The 20,327-nt window shown below is 53.9% G+C and overlaps 1 protein-coding gene across 2 annotated transcripts in view; it reads right to left on the reverse strand.

The window, feature by feature from the left end:
* Positions 1-296: 296 nt before the first annotated feature.
* Positions 297-20,327, reverse strand: part of Ephb2 (EPH receptor B2) — a 101,186-nt gene continuing 81,155 nt past the window's right edge. Inside the window, exons 6-15 of one of the 2 annotated variants that reach the window (XM_070037673.1) lie at positions 18,400-18,469; positions 15,906-16,014; positions 15,346-15,410; positions 8,569-8,691; positions 7,794-8,041; positions 6,474-6,689; positions 5,557-5,706; positions 3,272-3,465; positions 1,689-1,844; positions 297-1,300 (exon numbers count right to left, since the gene is read on the reverse strand). In XM_070037673.1, the coding sequence (XP_069893774.1) occupies positions 1,192-1,300; positions 1,689-1,844; positions 3,272-3,465; positions 5,557-5,706; positions 6,474-6,689; positions 7,794-8,041; positions 8,569-8,691; positions 15,346-15,410; positions 15,906-16,014; positions 18,400-18,469 (1,440 nt within the window). In that variant the 3' untranslated portion in view covers positions 297-1,191. Of the gene's footprint in view, positions 1,301-1,688; positions 1,845-3,271; positions 3,466-5,556; positions 5,707-6,473; positions 6,690-7,793; positions 8,042-8,568; positions 8,692-15,345; positions 15,411-15,905; positions 16,015-18,399; positions 18,563-20,327 lie in introns of both variants that reach the window. The other variant, XM_070037672.1, reaches the window with a different exon arrangement.

The raw sequence follows: 20,327 nt of genomic DNA on the forward strand, positions 1-20,327 counted from the left end.
CTGGATGGCCCACGTGGCCCTGTGACAGTGGCACTGGCTTTGGTGGGGCCCAGTAGGTGAGAGGACGGAAGGGTGTCCGTGAAAACCGTATAAAATCCCCAGAAATGTGCATATAAAATCTCGCCCTTGGTGTATTGCCTAAGTCAGTAAGCAGAAAGCACCTTCTTCCTGGAGAAGGATCAAGTTCCTCGAAAGGTAGGAAATGTCAAAGTGTCATTTCATTGTTGTTTAAAAAAAAATCCCCAACAAACCCCCCAGAACAAAACCACCCCTCACCAAAATACGCTCCCCTCCCCCCCAGTCCACAAATCGCTGTAAACAAACCCAGATGCAAGATCAACCGTTCTCAGTGGCAGTCGAGGCTGCTGACCACCACTGTAGCATCGTTTTCTTGAGGCGGGGCTGGTGGGAGCAGGCGTCCCGGCTGGGGTAGGGTCCTGGGGGAGCTGCAGCCCTGGGCAGCCACCCTCAGGAAAGCTAGCCTGTCTGGTGTGCCGGCGCTCCCTGACCCGGGAGGACAACAGCTCCTTTCGCAGCCCCACGAACTGACAGCGGCAACGATCTTTCTTATTGGAGCTTCTAAAATACTCTCCAAAGACAGAAGATCTGCATTTGCCCAGTGGCAGCTGGAATGGATTTTCCCAGAGTGATTCCGGGGCGGCTTGCCTGTTCGCTTGCCCCTTCCTTCGGGCGCAGCCCCATGAGTGCGGCTCCAGTTGGAGTGTGAGGACAGGAGGGACAGCCCCTCCCTTCTCTTCACATTTGTTTTCCTAGAAGTGGTTCTTGGCTCTGGCCAGGCCCCCTTCCCAGAGGGAGTCGGAGGGAAACAGCTTTTGGTCTCCCAGTGGACGAATCGCAGGGATCTCCTAAGCCCTTATTTTTGCCCCCCCCCTTAAGAACCGTCATCGCCTTCCTTATGAGAATCCTCTTTAAAAATATTCCTCGTATTTCCCGCCCCCTCCCTGTCTACTTTCTTTATCCCCCGTTCCCTTTTGATTCCATCATTGAGTTGCACGTGGTCTTGATGATGTCTCGAGGCTGGAGTCCTGCATGGTTCTTCCTGCTGCCCATGGCCTCCTGGCAGGTGGCGGAGCCTGCGGTGGACGGAGCACCAGGAGGGCCCGGCCAGCCTGAGGGGGAGGGGTCAGAGGGGATGGCCCGGAGGAAGAAGCGAGCCGCGGCAGGTGAAGGTCAAACCTCTACAGACTGGATCTGGTTCATCTGTGCCCGCATCACCTGGATACTGTTCAGGATTTTTTTCTGGTGGCCGGCCAGGGTGACCCCGACCCGAAGAATGTCCCTTTGGGAGAGAAACACGTATGTTGGGAAATATGAGGGGCGGGGCTCGAGGAGGCTCTGGGCTGGGTAGGAGCTAGCTGCCTGGCTTTCCTGGCAGAGGACCTCATGCTGAGAATAAGGGGGAGAAATGTGCATTGACTTAGCTCCCCCTTCACCCCGGTTTACAGATGAGGAATCTGAGGCTGAGGGGACGCCGTGATCGGCCTACAGCCAGGAGATGGGAGGTAGGTCTGGATACAGACCTGTATATAACCCCAAAGGCATCTTGTGTCTTTCTCCCCATATCCCTGCAGGCACACAGTCTACTCCTCCCCCTCCAGAGTCCTCGGGGGGCGGGATGGGGGCGTGCGTGTCCCCGTGGCGGGGGATCGAGGCAGCTGGGCACTTACTCCATCAGCATCTGAGACACCACATCAAAGGAGGTGAAGCCGGCGTTGGCGAAGCTCTCCTTGTACTGCCCCATCTTGATGGCCTCCAGCCACTCGTCCACCGTGTTAAAGCTGGTGTAGTCGGGGATCGTGCGGTCCAGCAGTGGCAGGTTGATGCTGGGGTTGGGAGAGGCGACAGGGATGGTCAGGGCCCACACTTGCAGGGAGCAGAAAGGTAGGACCACGCGTGTGCGCATGTGCATATTTCTGTGTGAGTGTGGACTTGAGTTTGAGCTTATGGAAGTGTGCATGAGTATGCTGAGTGTGGGAGAGTGAATGAATCTGTGTTTGGGATTCAAAGCTGGGGTGACCTGGAAAGTCAGGGACTGTAGAAGGGAGGCAGGGACACATCCCCATGCTTCCTGTTTGCAGGAGGACGGACTGGGCAGGATTAATGGAGATGACTTCACCGCTTCCTCTCCCAATGCCAGTCTCTACCCTTCCCGGACCTGCTGTGTGCTGTGGACCACACACCCTCCAGATCCAGGCAGAGCTTGGAGCTAATGGGAGCTATGTTCTGGCTGGCAAGGAGTGTAGTGACTGTTAGGAGGGAAAAAGATGAGTGGCCCAGGCAGGGTCATAGGGTCATGGGGTCTTGGGTCATGGCAAGGCACACCAGGTAAAGAAGGTAAACAACATCTTATGGTGACAAGACACTGGTGAAGGAAGGATTTTGGTCCAAGGAGCCTCTTCATACGGCCAGTCCTGGATCCTGAGAATGCCTGGTTAGATGCCCCTTGGGTATCCTGTGGGACTGTGGGACAGTAAGTGAGCACAGGGCCAGCAGCTGGGAGGCATGGGGCAGAAAGGCAATGGTGAGCAGGCCTAGCTGATGGAAGATGCCTTGGGAGGAGGGAAGCCCCAGGGCCCTTGAACCAACACTCTGGGGCTGAGCCTGTCTCTGGCACTGACACTAAACTGAAGGGAGGGGTGTCGTGTGTGTGTGTGTGTGTGTGTGTGTGTGTGTGTGTGTGTGTGTGTGTGTGTGCATAGTTGTGAATGGCAGTGTGTGCCTACGAATGCTTGAGGATGTGTTTAGGTGTGAGTGCCTGAGACCCAGGTCCCGGGTCTGGGTGTGAGAGCAAGCACGGGCATTTGTACCTCTGTGTGCCAGGTGTGCATGTGCAGGAGTTCATGTGTGTGGCTGTGTCTGTATTGGGAGGGTGTAGAGGGCAGCTAGGAAAGAAACAGTGATGGCTAGATTCTGGATCCTTTGCTAAGCTTTCTTAAAAGCCATTCTCTCCGGCCATGCTGAAAGAGGGGTTAGCTCGGCTTTGTGTCCTCTTCTCTGGACTGTCTGCAAAACCCTGCGCCCCTGTAGATACCCAGCCAACACCCATCCTCAGCCCCAAGCAGTGTTGAGAAGAACCTGCCTAAAGTTGTGGGGCAGTGGTGATTGTGGTGAGAGCACTTACTAGGGAAGATGGAGAGGGGTGGGGCCAAGAAAGGGGAGGAGCTCAGAAACAAGGGCAGGGCCTCCAGGTGAGGGGCGTGGCCAGGGTGAGAGTGGGCTGGGAGAGGGGGCGGGGCCAGAGCAGCCATACCCAGAGGAGAGAGGCGCCATGGCTTTGAGGCTGTTGGGGTTTCGGATCATCTTGTCTAGTGTGTTGACAATCTGGCCAAACTTGGGCCGGTGGTTGCGGTCCTTCTGCCAGCAGTCCAGCATGAGCTGGTGTAGGGCGCTGGGACAGTCCATGGGTGGAGGTAGCCTGTAGTCCTGCTCCATGGCATTGATCACCTGGGGATAACACAGGAGCAGAGTGGCACTGCACCCGCCAGGCCCATCTGGTCCTAGAGCATTGCAGGGGGTCCCTGCTTCACCCATGACCAACCTCCAGAAATCCAGGTGACCTCTTCCCACCCTCTGCCAGGCCCACCCTGTTGTGCTCATTAGCTCCTCCCTCTCCCCTTTCTGTAAGTCCTCTCCTTGCTCTGACAGTCCAAAATCACTTTTCTCTGCTCCGGGATTGACCCCAGAGCGTTATATTCTTTTTGTTTTTTGTTTTTGGTCGGTCATGGGGGCTGAACTCTGGGCCTGGATGCTGTCCCTCAGCTCTTTAGCTCAAGGCTAGTGCCCTACCACTTGAACCACAGTGCCACTTGCGTTTTTTTTTTTTGCTTATGTGGTGCTGAGGAATCGAACCCAGGGCAAGCACTCTACCACTGAGCCACCTTCCCAGCCCCCAAATTAAGCATTCTTTCTTTCTTTATTTTTTATGTTTTTGTCAGTCCTGGGCTTGAACTCTGGGCCTGGGTGCATGTCCCTGAGCTCTTCAGCTCAAGGCAAGTGCTCTACCACCTGAGCAACAGCGCCACTTCCAGAGTGTTATATTCTTGATTTCAGTGCCATTCACAGCTCCAGGAAAAAGTCACTCACACTGCTTAGGCCCCACAACACAACTCGGAGCCTGGCTGGTGCCCCCTTCCCATAGTCTGCACCAACTTTTCTATCAGGAAAAAGAGAACAAATACCTCTCTCCAATCTGCCCTGCAGCCATCTTCTACAAGCGACCTCTGGTCACCCTCCCTGTTCAAAAAGCTTGTGCTGAGGTGGATGCTGGTGGCTCATGTCTGTAATCCTAGCTACACTGCAATCCTAGTTACTCAGGAGCTCTAAGGATCTGAGTTTGAAGCCAGGCCCAGGCAGGAAATCCCACGAGACTCTTATCTCCAGTTAACCAGCAAAAAGCAGAAGTGGAGCTGTGGTAGAGTACCAGCCTTCAGCAAAAAAAGCTAAGCCGGAGTGAGAGGCTCTGAGTTCAAGACCCTGTACCATCACATACACAAAAGAAGCTTCCTTAAGCCTTTCAGGTCTGCACTCCTGTGAGTGAAAATCCATCAGGTTACTTTCAAACCCCCCATCACGGATCCTGCCACATGGTTTGGAAGCTGAAATCCCCATGTGGTCTCCTGTCCATGGTCTACTGGGAAGTAGTAGGCCGTTAGGAGGTGGGGCCTAGTGGAAGGAACGGAGGTCATTGGAGGCATGTCCTTTAAAGTGAGAGGCAGTGATGTCATTGGGGGTGTGGCCTAGAAGGGCCCCACCCCTTCCTCTTCCTTCTTCTCAGCTCCACAGAAGCAAGCAGATTCCTACATCACAGGCTTTTCCACCCCACAGTCTCACCAGGAGGTATTGTTTTGCCACCAGCCCCTAAACCAACCATGGACTGATTCCTCTAAAACAATGTGTCAAAATAAACCTTCCCTTTTTAAAAAGTTACTTATCTCCAGCATTTTGTTATAAAGGCTGAGCAACAGAACTTCACCAACCTTTTTGACCATCTTTTCTCTCCCCAACTCACCCTCTCATTCTCCTAGCTCTAGGCCTTTGCACAGCCTGTTTTTTCTATCTGGATGGTCTGCATTCTCCAAGTCCTACTGCTTACTGTTCGGCCTGTGAGGACATCCTTGCTGATCTGGCCTCTCCTGTGCTAGCACTGATGACTGCAGAGCTTGACACCTGTCCTCTCCAGGGGAGGCCTTCTGGTAAATGTTCTTGCATCTGGCTCCATGAATAATTGTCTTGTCCCCCAAGTGCTAAAACACCCCAAGGACAGACAAGGCCTCATTCATTCATTCATCGTGTCCCTTGTGGGACACAAATCCTGAAGTTTTGCTGATTGGTGAATGGGCAGCTTCCCTACTCCCTACCCTCGGCAGAGTGCAGGGTCTTGAGCAGACATTGGAAGCAGTCAGCACGCAGGTGAGAGTGGCCCTGGCAACCAGGCCCTCAGTACCCGGAGAGTCTCAATACCCAGGCGGTGACTGACACAAGGCTAGGAATTCCCAGTCTTCCCCTCCCTCATCCAGGTGGTCCTTGGAGACTTACATCCTGGTTGGTCATGTCCCAGTAGGGCCGCTCTCCATAGGACATCACTTCCCACATGACGATACCATAGCTCCACACATCACTGGCTGAGGTGAACTTCCGGTACTGGATGGCTTCTGGAGCTGTCCAACGAATGGGGATCTTCCCACCCTGTGGGGCAGAGATGGAGCTCACTGGGTAGGTCTCTTTTCAAGAGTGTCTCTTTTCAATACTCCCTGCCCTGTCAGTGCCTTCCCCAAACTCACCATGTTACTTCAGACCACATGCTATTTGTTCTTTCTGCATGAAAGACCTTTCCTCATCCTAAGTCCCTTGGAAAACCTTTCCCGCCCACAGAATCGGGTCCCTAATCCACCCTTGTGCCTCTGTGGAGAAGGCACTCCCTGCCCAGTGTTCACAGCGCCTGCCTGGCTCTGATCTCTTGGTACTGTACTGGCCTCCTCTGAGCTCTTTGCAGGGGCAAGAGGCAGGGCCTGGGTATTCCTCCTTTGGGTTTAAAACGCTTCATCCCTGAGTGCCATCGGGAGCCAGTCCTGAGCTGGGACATTCAAGGCCTTCAGGATCTGATCTCCCTCTTCTGCCTCACTACCTTTCTCCTTCAAATGACTTTGACCTTCAGGGAGAACATGCCATCATGGCCCCCTCAGCACTCAGCGTAGACAGCACCCCCTTAGCCAGCCTTCCTCTTCCTCCTAGTAGCTGGTGTCTCCTGCCCTTCAGTGTGTATTGCTCTGCACATATGGGTGGTTTACCAGCCTGCAAATGCCAAGAGGGCACAGGGTATATGGTTTGAATCTCTCCCTGTGTCAGGGCCTAATGCCACATCTGTGTGAATGCCCTGTAGGGAGAGAGAGGAGCTGGCTATTCCTGCCCTCTCCTGTGGTGCGTGGCTCCAGGAATCCCCCCCTCCATCTTACCAGGGCGCTGGTGTAGGTGGGGTCAGAGGTGTCATCCTCCAGGAAGCGTGAAAGCCCGAAGTCAGACACCTTGCACACCAGGTTGCTGTTGACCAGGATGTTTCGTGCGGCCAGGTCACGATGTACATAGTTCATGTCAGCCAGGTATTTCATGCCTGCTGCGATGCCCCGCAGCATGCCCACCAGCTGGATGACCGTGAACTGCCCATCATTTTGCTTGGAGAGAAGTAGAAAAGGCCAAGTGAATGGAAGAGCAAGCATCAGAGCTCTGGATAGCTGACAATGGCAGGTCTCTGCCACCTTGCAGGAGTTGCCTGGTGGGATGGGGTGGGAGGGGGTGGAAGGGGGAGGCTCACAGAGGCCCTGAGACACCAGCTTCAGTGGTGAGCAAAACTTGGAGCAGACATATTGGGTCTGACTCCCAGGCTTTCCCTTCCTATCTATACAATGATGGACCTATAATCTGACTTTTCTGAGTCTGTGTCCTCATCTGGAGGCGTGGTGTGGCTGTTCTAAGTGGAGGAAGGTATGTGGAAGGTATGCCGCATGCTTCATAAATAATTGGCTGAATGGAAGTTCATCCTATGGCCGCTCTTGACCCCCAGGCCAGTGCTCTGTCTTAATGGCTGACTATGAGCTCCGGGGGAAATGGAGACAGGGTTTAAAACTCCCTTCTGTTGGCCTTCTGCTGAATTCTCTCCATTCTAGGCCTGAAGGGAGAACTCCAAACTCTGGTGTAAAGAGCTAGCACCAGCTCCAGCTCTCACCAGGACTCTTTGGCTGACCCAGGGCTAAAATCACATTCTGAGCTCAGGGTCTGGGCCCTATCCTGGAGCTTCCTGATGCTCAAGGCTAGTGTTCTACCACTTGAGCCATAGCGCCACTTCGGGCTTTTTTTCTTAGTTTATCAGAGTCTCATGGACTTTCCTGCCCAGGCTGGTTTCAAACCACGATCCTCAGATCTCTAGGATTATAGGCGTGAGCCACTGGCACCCAGCTCGGTGTGAGCCACTGGCTCCCAGCTCAGTTTCTTGTGTTTAATAAAATAATGCCTGCCTGATAACCTGGATGGAAACAGGTCTCAGATTTCTGTAGGGAACCATATTGAGAAGGATTCTGAGGCTTATTAATAGGAGGGGGAGTGGGGATCAGTTAGCAATGCCTGCCATGGATAAGACAAGAGCAGGTACAGCCTTACAAGCCTTCTTGACATACAGCTTTTCTAAGACCCTCCTGGGCTCCGACATTAGGAAGTTATGCCCAGTGTTCCTTTTCCTGCCCCACTCTCCCCAACCCCCAGCATTCTTGGCTCCCCCTTACCCGGAGGAAGGAGTCCAATGAGCCATTCTCCATGAACTCGGTGATGATCATTACAGGCGTGCTCTTAGTGACCACGCCTTCCAGGTGGATGACGTTGGGGTGGTCAAACTGACCCATGATGGACGCCTCGCTCAGGAAGTCTCGGCGCTGTTTCTCCGTGTAGCCTGACTTGAGTGTCTTGATGGCCACAAAGATCTCTCTTTTGCCTGGGAGCTTCAAGTGACCACTGCAGACCTCGCCAAACTCCCCTGAGACAGACACATGGGGAGAGGAAGCATGTCATCTGCCAGGCAGAAGTGCCAGCTCTCTGTTCCCGGCCCACAGCCAATGCATCATCCTAGACAGAAAACCCCTTTGAAAGTGAGATACCCCGGGGTCTCAGGCAGTAGAGCAGGTCTCTCATATTGTCCCATGGTATCTGGCTGGGTGTGGGGTGAAGACATGGGGAGTTCTGGGGGCCTGGGATGAATGGTGGCAAGGACAAGGCATTAGACAAGAGTCCTGAAAACTGGGTTCTAGACCTGGCTCAATCTCTGACCTACTTTATAAGCCCCGGTGTTGCCCATGCCTCAGTTTCCCCTCTGTCTGTGAGGTGGTTTGGCGTTCCTGGATAACCTTAGAGGTCTGGTCTTCCTTGGCTATTTTGAGCCTTCAGGCCTTAGAGGGTCCTCTGTGGGCATTGTGCCCCGTGGTACCCTCTGCCCTGGGAGCAACTGGGGTGATCTTCCTGCCTGATGACCGAGGCAGCAGTATTCATGAGGGCACAACCACCTACCTGCTCCGATCACCTGCTCGATTTTGACACAGGAGATGTCGATTTCCTTGGCAAACTCCCTCACTGCCTCATTGGGGTCTTCATAGGTAAAAGGGTCGATGTAGATCTTCATGCCTGGGGTCACTGGGGGAACAAGACCAAGCAGGTCACTTGGACTGGCTTAAGATATGCATGAATAGAAAAGCAGGATACAGTCCCTCCGTGGGGGGAGATCCTCCCATGAACCCCATAAGAACCGGCCACCTTCCCAAAGGTCACATGATCTTTCTGGATCTCACTGAGCAGGAAAGCAGGGGAAGAGACAGAGAGACAGGGAGGTGGCAAATAGGTTCCAGCATGATTCCCAACTCTCCTTGATTAGTAATAGCTTTCTGGATTGACTAGCAATGCCTGTTAGGGGGTATGGGCAAAGAAGAACAAAAGACTAGACAGCGCTGCTGTCTGCCCTTGTGATGAATCAGGAGTTCAAAGCAAAGGAGATCAAGAATGAAGAAAGAGAGAGAGAGAGAGAGAGAGAGAGAGAGAGAGAGAGAGAGAGAGAGAGAGAGAGAGAGAGAGAGAGAGAGAGAGAGAGAGAGAGAACTGGAACTAAACATAGGAGATGTAAGTCTCAGAGCCTGCTGTTCTTGGGGTTCTATATGAATATCTCCTCCCCATCTTTCCAGGCCTAGTGGATGCTTTCTCTCCCCTCAAAACCCTTCTCTGCGATGCAGACCCCCAGCTACCTCCCAGGATACCTCTAGAACCTGGGTACCACCTCCCTCTGGTGACTCACCAGAGTCTGAGCACCAAGCACTGAGCCCCTACAGCCCTGAGTTCATTTCTCCTACCAGTCAAGTCTTAAACTTTTCTGAATCCCCGACTCCCTTCTCTTCAGTATGCCTGGACATGGGGCATGCTAACTTCACTCCTGAGTGGATGTAGACCTTTTCTTCTTTTTTTAGTGCAAGACAGGAAGGTAACCAGCACATCAGAGATCCAAGCTGACCCAGTGCTGAGTCAGCAAAGTGCTTTGGGAAGGGAGGGGCAATCTATCCCACATTCCCCCCTCTCAGATACATGGTCCTTTTCCTTGCCAGACCTTCTGCCCCAGCCCCTCCTGCCAACCCCCTCCCCCCCCCAGCAGCCACTGCCCACCAGCTCCCTGCTCTGGGAGCTGTGTCTTTGGAGATAAGAGCCCTAGCAGTTGTTTGCTAGAAGGCCTGGGTCCTAGAAGGCTCTCCTGGGGGTGAGTGGGGTCCTCCACTTTGCTCAGCTGTGTAACCTTGGCTAAGTTAGCTGTCTAGACTCTGCCTCAACTTCAGACATTGCATGCAGCCAGGAGTTGGAGCCTGTAATTCAGGGGCTGGCAAACTGGATCGCTGTCTGTTTTACAAATAAAGTTTTATTGGTACATAGCCCTGCTCCTTGATTTGCCTGTGACTGCTTTTCTAGCCTAAAGCCTTTGTCATCCGGCCCCTGGCAGACAAGTTGGCCAAGCACCGCTCTAACACATCAGCCATGTTTGGCTTTCCGTGTGAGTATTTGGTTTAATGGGTCAGGGGTTGTTCATTTGGGCCTGGGAGCAGTTGGCGCCCTCTGGAGGGGCTTTGGGCAGTCTCTTGACCCCTAGGAATCAAATGCCATTCAGAGATATCACCGCCTTTGTGATTTGAAAAGTAATATGTGCTTTTTATACTCCCCACCTCCCCCGATCATGGAAATAAATATTGAGATCTGTCTCTGGGTCCTTTTCTCTCTTAGAATTTTCTCCACCTGCGTGCATAGATGGATTGGAGTTTTTCTGCTCAGAGGCTCCAAAGCTTGGGACAGTGTCTCGCAGGAGCCTGAGATCCCCGGAGAGGATAAGGACCGAGTGGCTGGGAGGAGGGGCGGGCACTGGCTCCTTTCTTTCTTCCCCTGGCACAGTGTTTAGGCTCCATGTACAATAGCAGCTCCGTGTCTGGAGAGCCGAGAAAATCCAGATGACAGAGACAGAAGAAGAAAAACAGCAGCTGTCACTTTCTGAGTCCTTTGTCTGTGCCCGACTCTGTGCCAGGCCCTTTAGAGGCATTATCTCATCTTCCCAACAACTCTTGGAGGAAGGGATAATTGTTCCCACTTTGCACACAAGGCAACTACAGCTCAGAGAGGACAAGTCATCGGGCCCATGTCACACAGCTAACACATGACCCAGCTACGGTTTGAACTTTCGGGTCTGTCTGACTTGAGCCCAGGGCTAGTTCTCTTAATCACCATGTTCATTGCTACCTGAATCTGGCCTGAGCTTCCTCGAGAAGGAGGAGGAGGAGCAGGGGGATGAGGAAGAAGAGGAGGAGGAGGAGGAGGAGGAGGAGGAGGAGGAGGAAGAGGAGGAGGAGGAGGAGGAGGTGGAGGAGGAGGAGGAGGAAGTTGATTTTCTTCTATCTACGACTTCCTTAGAGCCAAGGAGCAGTTCGTTGAACAGTTCTTGTTCAGACTTGGGATGCATAGTCCACGGGCCACACTCACTGGCTTTCAGCCTTCCTCTCACCAGAACTGAGGTAGGCCCTTTCTGGTAGGCCCGCTAGGGACAGAGGACGGGGGTGGGGTCCCTCAGGCACTAAGGAGAAGCCCAGCCAGAGCTCCTAGCCCCCTTGGGCTCCTGTCTAGCTGGTAGTTCGGTAGTTCCTGAAGCCCTGGCCAGAGGCTGTGGTCAGCAGGGTTCGGTTAACTTCGGGGACAGAGGCAGTGCCTCAGGATTGGGCCCGCAGGCTGCTGTGCTCTACCCGGGGCCCTGAAAGGCAACAGTGGTGATTTCATTTGGTACAGCCCTAAGTGGTTCCCATTTTTCACAAAAAAGATGGGACAGTCTGTACACAGTCACGTGGACACAGCTAATCAACGGTAGCAGCGGGTCCCCAGGCTGCCCCCGGCCCCTCCTCCCCTCCAGAACTCAGGGCCCAGGTGCTGTGCTAGCGTTCCACGGTAAAGGGCCTCACAGGCTTTCCTGCCTGAGCTGGCTTTGAACTGTGATCCTCAGAACTTAGCCTCCTGAGTAGCTAGGATTACAGGCGTGAACCACCATTGTCCAATTTCTTGCCGGGCATCGCAGAGGGAGCTTCTTCCTGGGGAACCCCTGCAAGCCGTGCTCAGCAGTTCATTCAATCCTCATTACCCACGGAAGACCCATCATTCTAACTGTGTGCCACAGATAGATGCGAGACTCAGAGAGGTCTGTCACGCTCCCTAAGGTCACCCAGCGGGGCTGTGGTGGCTCAGGATGAGAAGTGAGGCCAGCTCTTCTGGCTCATGGCCTGGCTGTAGGCCTTGGTCCCCCTTAGCAAACGCAGAGGGAGGGAACCCATGGGTGGGGACTGAGTTAGCGACGCATGGGCTTGGCTCTCTCTGTCCCGGCATAGGGTTGCTGGGCGGCTCTGGCATCACAGGGAGGCAGTGATTTGGAGCGAACAAAGTCCCGCCCAACTGGGGAGCGACAGCACAGGATGCGGGGAGCGGGACGCAGGCTTAAACTGTATTGATCTCTGAACAAATCCTGGGGTCTATTTTAAGCCTCACCTGTTTCCTTGTTATTGACTCACGCTCTAAATAACCACACTCCCAAATGGCTCCAGGTGGTGGAGCGTGCAAACCTGTTCGTTCTGGCTCAGCAGGACACAGACGCACAGGTGGTTGAGAGCGCATGCTCGGGACCAGAACTGTGGGGTTCAGACCCCAGTGCCTTCCCCAACCCCCTTTCTTCTCTGCTCCACGTGCCTGATCCTCAGGCTCAAAGCGAGACAAATACCTCACAGGCTGAGCATTAAAGCAATCTCAGCACTGCTAGGTGCAATGGCTCATGGCTGCAATCCTAGCCACCGTGAGGAGGCTGGGATTGGGAGGATCTTGGTTTGAGGCCAGCTTTGTCAGAAAAATTCAGGAGACACCTCCCTTCCCCTTCTCAATTGGGAGTTGAGCCCAGTGGTGTGCACCTGTCATCCTAGCTACCACAGGAAGCTTAAAATAGGTGGATTGCAGCTGAGGGTAGGAAGACCCTGTCCCCCAAATAACCAGGGCAAAGGCCAAGTAGAGCTCTTGCCTCACAAATGGGAGGCCTTGAATCTAAACTTCAGTATGGCGGGGGGGGGGGGTGGATTTCGGTGCCTGGAATGCTCAACATGGAGAGCCACATCTGGATTTGAGACTTATTGTTGAGGGGTGGGGGCAGGGATGTAATTTATGACTTGTTTCACACAGGAGAATTTTATTTCTGTGCAGTTAATATGTCTTTTTCTTGTGATTCCTGTCATCCCCGAAAATGGCTTTTACAGTTAGGAAGTCTTTTTCTATTTCCTAATTTATTCTATACATCGTTACAGTCCCAGGATCTTCTGGATATGTGAATGGCTTGATTGTTTTTCATGCATGACCATTTCTAAGCCCAGGGACTTCTACTTCAAATGGTCTGAGCCAGCCTCTTTATTTCAAAGACTCGGGGACCTCACCTCAGCCCTGCAGGAAATCTCATGCTAAAAATAGGTCCAAGCTGGGCCACCAGTGGCTCATGCCTGTAATCCACATTACTCAGGAGGCTGAGATCTGAGGATCGCAGTTCAAAGCCAGCCTGGGCAGGAAAGTCCATGGGACTCTTACCTTCAATAAACCACCAGAAAAACCAGAAGTGGTGCTGTGGCTCAAGAGCACTCTCCTTGAGCTGAAGAGCTCAGGGACAGTGCCCAGGCCCAGAGTTCAAGCCCCACAGCCGACCAAAAAAAAAAAAGTCTAAATGTGGCCATTCCTGCCACCTCCACTGTGGATCCCACATCGGAGCATCCTCTCTGCCTGGGACTTCTTCTACAGCCACCTCACCGCTCTCCCTGCTCTGCCTCTGTGGTCCATTCTCCACATGGCTGCCAGAGCAGCCCTACCAGGACTATAACACACATACTACAGCAGTCCTGCTCTGAGCCTTCCTTTGGTGTCACTCAGGAAGAGGCACGGCTCGGCATGGCTGGCACACAGGCCTCTCCATGCCTCCCATCCCCTCCCCTTACTCTGCTTCAGTCACACTGGTCTCCTGGCTGTTCCTAAAGCCAGCCAACGGCTGCTTCAGCCACAGGGTCTTTGCACTGTCTTCTCTATCTCTCAGATCTCATATTATTTCTCCAGCTTCTTTGTATCTTTGTCCACATACGCCCCTCTCAGCCAGTCCTCAAATCCCAGACTTAATCTGCCACTCTGATCCCATTACCTTGTACACACACACACACACACACACACACACACACACACACACACACACACACACACACACACACACACACACACACACACACACACACACACACACACACACACACACACACACACCTGTGTACCTGTCCACTCATGGCTTGGGCTCTGTCGCTGACTTTTTTTGCTCAAAGCTAGCATTCTACCACTTGAGCCTCAGCTCCATTTCCAGTTTTTTTTTGTTTTGTTTTGTTTTGTTTTGGTAGTGTAATGGAGATAAGGATTTCACAGACTTTTGTGCCTGGGCTGATTCCAAACCTCAATCCTTGGATCTCCTGATTCGCTAGGATTACAGGCGTGAGCCCCTAACACCCAGCCATGTTTTACTTTTCCCATTCCTCCTATTAAAACCTAACTTCTACAAAGGCTGGGATACTTGGTCTGTGTATTTGATGCCCCAGCACCTAGGATAATGTCTGCTGTTCCAGCAGGCCCAGCACAGATGTGGGACAGATGCAGAGAGAAGAGGCAGGGCCCCACGCCCAGAGACGACATCAAGGAGCCCTCGGACACCCACCGAGCACAGTCTGGGAATCCCCACTAGAGCACTTGGAATTCCTTTTTACTGAGCAAGCTAGGTCAGAATTAAGCTTCTCCATTTCCCTCACTCCCTACTTCCTGACCACTGATTCTGCCAGGGTCACGTGGAGAGAAGGGATCTGTGGTCTATACTTTTTTTTTGCTGGTCTTGGGGCTTGAACTCAGTGCCTGGGCACTGTCCCTGAGCCTCTCTGTCCTCAAAGCTAGTGCTTTACCTACCACTTGAGCCGCAGTGCCACTTTCAGCTTTTTCTGAGTATGTGGTACTGAGGAATCGAACCCAGGGCTTCATGGATGCTAGGCAAAGGCTCTACCCCTAAGGCACCTTCCCAGCCCATCTGCGGTCTCTTTTGCTGGCTGCGCCCTGGCCCTCAGCTCTGGGGGCGTGCATGGCTGGCCCAGGTGCCCTTGGCCCTGGCCTGCTGGAGGGCAGTGGGAGAAATGCTCACAGGAGAGTCATGGGGAGGAAGGACCTGACCCAGAGTTCCAGAGGGACAGGGACAGGGGAGGTGGGAGGGAAGCTGCCTTTCTTTCTCCTCTCCTAGGGCAGAGTCTGGGGGCAGTCATTCATTCACTCATCCACTCATTCATTCATCCATTCCACAGTAAGGTACCAGGTGCCTATTCGGTCCTGGATGCCCTGCTGATGCTAGAGAGTAGAGAGATAACAGCAGGTCTCTAGGGCCCCCAGCATCGTGGGGGGACACCAGACAACACAGCCCGGTAAGGCTGCCGGCTCTGACGGGGGTCTGAACCCATGTTTGTGGGTGGAGGGGCCTGAAGGATGATGGGTAAGAGCAGGGCAGGAAGAAAGGAGAGGAGAGGGAACAGCGGATACCAAAGCTGGAGGTGAGGGAGCTCCACACACCAGAGATCTCCTTGACACCCACTAGAGCCTGGCAGAGGAGGAGGAGGAAGGAGGAGAGGTGGCCCCGGGGGAGGTGCTGGCGGAGGCCCGCGGTGGCCGTCCCTCCGGGTGAGTACGTACTGTGGCCGCTGGTGTAGTGCTGCAGCTTGTCCGTGTATTCCGAGTCAGCACGCTCAAACCCCCGTCTTCTGGAACAAAAGCAAAGGGCTGGAGCCACCTGAAGGGGCCTGGGGGGGCTGGGAGCCATAGTGGGTGATAGGGAGAACAGGGGCAGATCCCTGGAGATTCCCCTGCCGTGCCTTGCCTGGCAGCCCACGCGCCCGCCCTCCCTCTCCCAACCCAAGTCCAGGCTTGTGCTTTGTCCTGTCACCTCTCCAGCCAAGTCTTCATGACCTTCCTGCCTCTGCCTGCCCTGGGCTGGCCACGTGGGAAGCTATGTCTCAACCCTGGGGCTATAACTAGTGCCGAAAGTGGGGTGATCGCTCGTCTCCCCCATCCCACGGCCCCCCTTGCCCTGTGGGCACCCCTGCCACGTGATGAGACCTTCCTTAGGTGTTGGGTCTCCGTGGACCTTTTGGGCGATGCCTAAGGCCCCGGATGGACATGTCTCCCAGAGTCCCTCCCCACCCCCCGCAGCTGTGGGAAGGCCTCAGGGTGGCCAGGGGCGCCCCCCCCCCCACCTGTTGCACACGATGGCGATGACAACCACGGCAATGAGGAAGACCAGGCCGGCGGCGGAGGAGCCGATGATGAGGGGCAGCTTCTCCTGGATGCTGGTCTGGTACTCAGCTGGGGAGAGAACACAGCAGGGCCTCAGCCTGACTCTGGGCTCCCAACACTGTCCCCCACCCTCTGTCCTGCTGGATCTCCAGGGGGCCCCCCTTCCCGCCCCGCCATGGGCTCTGCTCCTGATGTCCACTCAGAATGAGCCATCTCTTCTGAGGGACCTTGGAGAGGTCCACAAACGGACCCAGCACCCAGGGGCTCATCCACACAGCCGGCATAATAATGACCACTTCAAGCCAGCCACCTGTGGCTCATGCCTGTAATCCTAGCTATTTGGGAAGCTGAGATCTGAGGATCATAGTTCTGAGCCACCTGGGCAGAAAAGTATGTGAGACTCTTATCTCCAATTAACCACCAAAAAGGCAGAGGTGGAGGCAAGGCTGAAGTGGTAGAGTACCAGCCTTGAGCAGAAAAGCCAAGCAAGAGTATGAGGCCCTGAGTTCAAGCCCTAGCAACAGGACGGATGAATACACACACACACACACACACACACACACACACTCTCTCTCTCTCTCTCTCTCTCTCTCTCTCTCTCTCTCTCTCTCTCTCTCTCTCTCTCTCTCTCTCTCTCTCTCTCCAATGTCTACTTCCTCCCCCTGGAGGTATAATAGTTGGCACCCATGCCAGCCCAGAGCCCAGGTAAGCCTGGCTCCCTGCTTGCGGGTCCCTGGCCAGGAGCCTCAGTGCCCTTGATCTGGATATGAGGCAGGGAGAATGGAGGTCCCCATGGCATGGGACTGTGATGCTCTAAGAACAGCACCCTCCACAGTGGGTACCCATCAGAGAGTGCTGCATGGCGCGTGCGCCACACGCCCGGCTTAGTCCTCAACACAAGTGCTATGAGGTTCTTCCTACCAGGATGACTCCATCTTGCAGATGAGGGAGCTGAGCTTCATGAGGCTGTAACCGACCCGAGGTTACCCCTCCCAGTTAGGAAGAGGTCAGGGAGAGGCCCTGGCACTGACTGGCTCTCTCATGCCATTTGGCAATTCTCCATGCCATCCACTCTCGCTTCCTTGTTTGTTACATCGTTGTGACTTCTCCTCTGACCCCTCACCCCAAAAGGAGCTTGTCAAGGTCAGGGAGGGCCAGCTCTGAGTCCTTACTACCCACGCATGGCTGGGCACATGACAGGTACCTATGCAGGAAGGAATACCGAAGGAATAATGGAAGCGGGGACAGTGCCCTCGTCCCCAGTCAATGAATTCAGCCAACATGGAAGTGAGCTTAGAACAAGAGGGAGGAAAATGAGCCCTGGTGTGGCAGGACACACGTGTAATCCCAGCTACTCAGGAGGCAGAAAGCTGGAGGATCCCTGGGATGAAGGTTTATACTCTATCTCAACAAGCAAGCTGGGCTCAGTAGCCTATGTCTGTGATCCCGGCTACAGAGGAAGGAAGACTGGCTTGGGACAAAAAGGTGAGATCCTACCTGAAAAATAACTAAAGCAAAAAAGGGCTTAGGAGTGTGGATGAAGTGGCGATGCTGGTGACATCACTGCATGCACGAGAAAACAGGGCCAGGGAGGGTAAGGTGGCATGCTTGGGGTCACACAGGACTGAATTAGCTCTAGAATCCCCTTTATCTGTCATACTCTTTAAATGCTGTGGCTCCTCAAGGATTATTGAAGCAGAAACAGTGCTCAGGGACCAGGTAGTTTAGGAAAAAGGCAGAGCCATACCTACAACTACCCGTTCCCTTACGTAAGGCAGACATTATGAATCTATCCCAGCATTACTTCCTGCTAACTTAGATGTGGCTTTCGAATTCTCCATGACAAGCCACTGGAGTCATGCATGGATTACAAGCAGCTTTTTCTCCCAGATGGATTTCAACGCTTTCATTGCATCATTGAGAAAAATCTGGCCAGGCACTCCTGAGTCCAAGCTACTTGGGAGGCTGAGATCTGAGGACTGTAGCTTGAAGCCAGCCTAGTCAGACAAACCCAAGAGACTCTTATCTCCGGTTAGCCACCAAAAAGGCAAAAGTGGAATTGTCGCTCAAGTGGTAGCGGTCCATCTTTGAGAGGAAAAAGCCAAGCAAGAGCACAAGGCCCTGAGTTCAAGCCCAGTATCAGCAGACACATAAAAACAAACACAAGAACAACTAGAAGAGTGGATGGGAGCACTTGGAGTGTTCTGCACATTAGGTCTGAGTTTCTAAGCGTGTGAGAGGAGGAGGGCCTGGCTGATATGATGGTAATGGAGGAGTCTGAGACCTCTCTAAGTTCCAGAAACAGGGGCTGAGTGACTAGCCATGCAGTTTGTACAGTGACCAAGAGGGGGAGCACCTTCTCCAGTGTGCACAATTGTAGGGGTGGGGCCCTGTATTGGCTCTGTGGATGGACGTCCGAGCCCACCCCTCCTCCTGCTCTGGGACTCTGTTTACCTTCCGTCATGGTCTGGAAGTACATCTTGCCGCTGTAGCGCCCGTAGCCTGCCACGGTGCGTGCCCGCACCTGGAAGACATAGATGGCGCCAGCTTTGAGGCCCTGCACGGTCACCGTGTTGGTGGGGCTTTTTATGGCTGTGGCGTTGAACTCACTGAGCTCCTGCCGGGGAACAGAGAAGACAGTTAGTGAGGATGCTGCCCGTGGTGGGCCCGGAGCCCACCGCCCCGCTGCGGCCTCCCGGGGCCGGTCCTCCCCTGGAGCGGAATTAATTCCGTGGCCACACCTGGGCCACGAGATGCAGAAACGAGCAGAGTGGTTTCTCGGCCTCACAGATGTCGGATTGGACCCTGGCACCTTTCCAGCAGGCACGATGCAGGTGGCAGCGCCCGGGCTCTGCGTGTGCCTGCTGAGCTGGCTTGAGTCCTCTGCTTCTGCCACCTGCCACTCATGCTGGCCCGGGGCGAGAAACATGTGGACAGCTTGACCCAACTCCTAGGCTGTGATAGGGTCAACTCCAGCCCGGCCCTTAGACACAAATCCATGAGCAGGGAAAGCAGCTGCTTGGTTTGCCCTGTGCCTTCATGGGTGAAGTGCAAGGGCTCCTGTTCTCCCCCAGCACACCCAAGTAAGGTGAGCACTACGGCCAGGGAAGGGAAATGATGCTTGAGTCTTCACACAGGGATCTGGATCACAAAAGCAGGGCTTGGTGTGGACTCAGCTCTAATGTCTATGTCTCTGGGTTCCCCCGAACCTTTGGGAGATGCGGAACACCGGTTCTGGCTTCCTCAACATTGCCTGGGGCGGCCCGAGGTGCGTGGGGAGGGACAGACACAGCTGTGCTGTGGGAGTGCAGACGTGCTGGCGGGGAGCAGGCCACAAATGCTGAGGCATCTCACCCTGCAAATCTCCACGCCCCTTTGTACTGGGCCCGGGCATTGGGGTCCCACAACGGGCTAAAGCCTCAGAGCTCCATCCAGGAAAGCAACCTGGGTGGGAGCCCCAACTTTCTGAAGAGGATGAAGCTCTTGGGGGCAACATGAAAACCTGGGCCCTTATCCAGTGGAAGGCACACCTAATCACACTCACACATACACACACACACACACACACACACACACACACACACATCCACGCATATACACATCCACACTCACACACATACAAACACATACACATTCACACACACATACACATATGCACACACACGCACATATAATACACACATGTAACACGCACATGCATATAATACACACATGTAACACACACACGCACACATATATACATACCCACATACACATGCACACACATGCACACAATGCACATATACACATACACATATACACACATACACATGCACACACAGGATCACATGACATCAGGGAGCCGGGAAGACACTCCAGAGCAATGGAGATCACATGGGCAATGCTGTCACAGCACTGGAGTATGTAGACACACTCTCTAGGGCAGTTGGGCAAGTTCCTTGATGTCCGCTTATCCACAGCAGGGGATGGCAATGATGGCTACTTCCCGGGTCACACAGATCATGGAATGCTCCAGAGCGTGGTGGGATCCACACAGTGGGATGAGGGGAATGGGACTCAACATGGCTGGGTGGTCTAGTAGTTGTTTTTTGTTTGTTTGTTTGTTTGTTTGTTTTTGGGTCCGGTCATGGGGCCTGAACTCTGGGCCTGGGCGTTGTCCCTCAGCTCTTCAGCTCAAGGCTAGCACTCTACCACTTGAGCCACAGTGCCACTTCCAGCTTTTTTCTTTTTGCTTATGTGGTGCTGAGGAATTGAACCCAGGGCCTCATGCATGCAAGGCAAGCGCTCTACCACTGAGCCACCTTCCCAGCCCCTGGGTGGTCTAGTAAGACAAGTCAAGGAACCCTTCCCAAGAATGGGGGCAATAAGAATGGAGCTTTTTG

This window comes from Dipodomys merriami, unplaced genomic scaffold, assembly GCF_024711535.1.
Source record: "Dipodomys merriami isolate MVZ:Mamm:240054 unplaced genomic scaffold, mDipMer1.0.p SCAF_28, whole genome shotgun sequence".
NCBI classification, from domain to species: Eukaryota; Metazoa; Chordata; class Mammalia; order Rodentia; family Heteromyidae; genus Dipodomys; species Dipodomys merriami.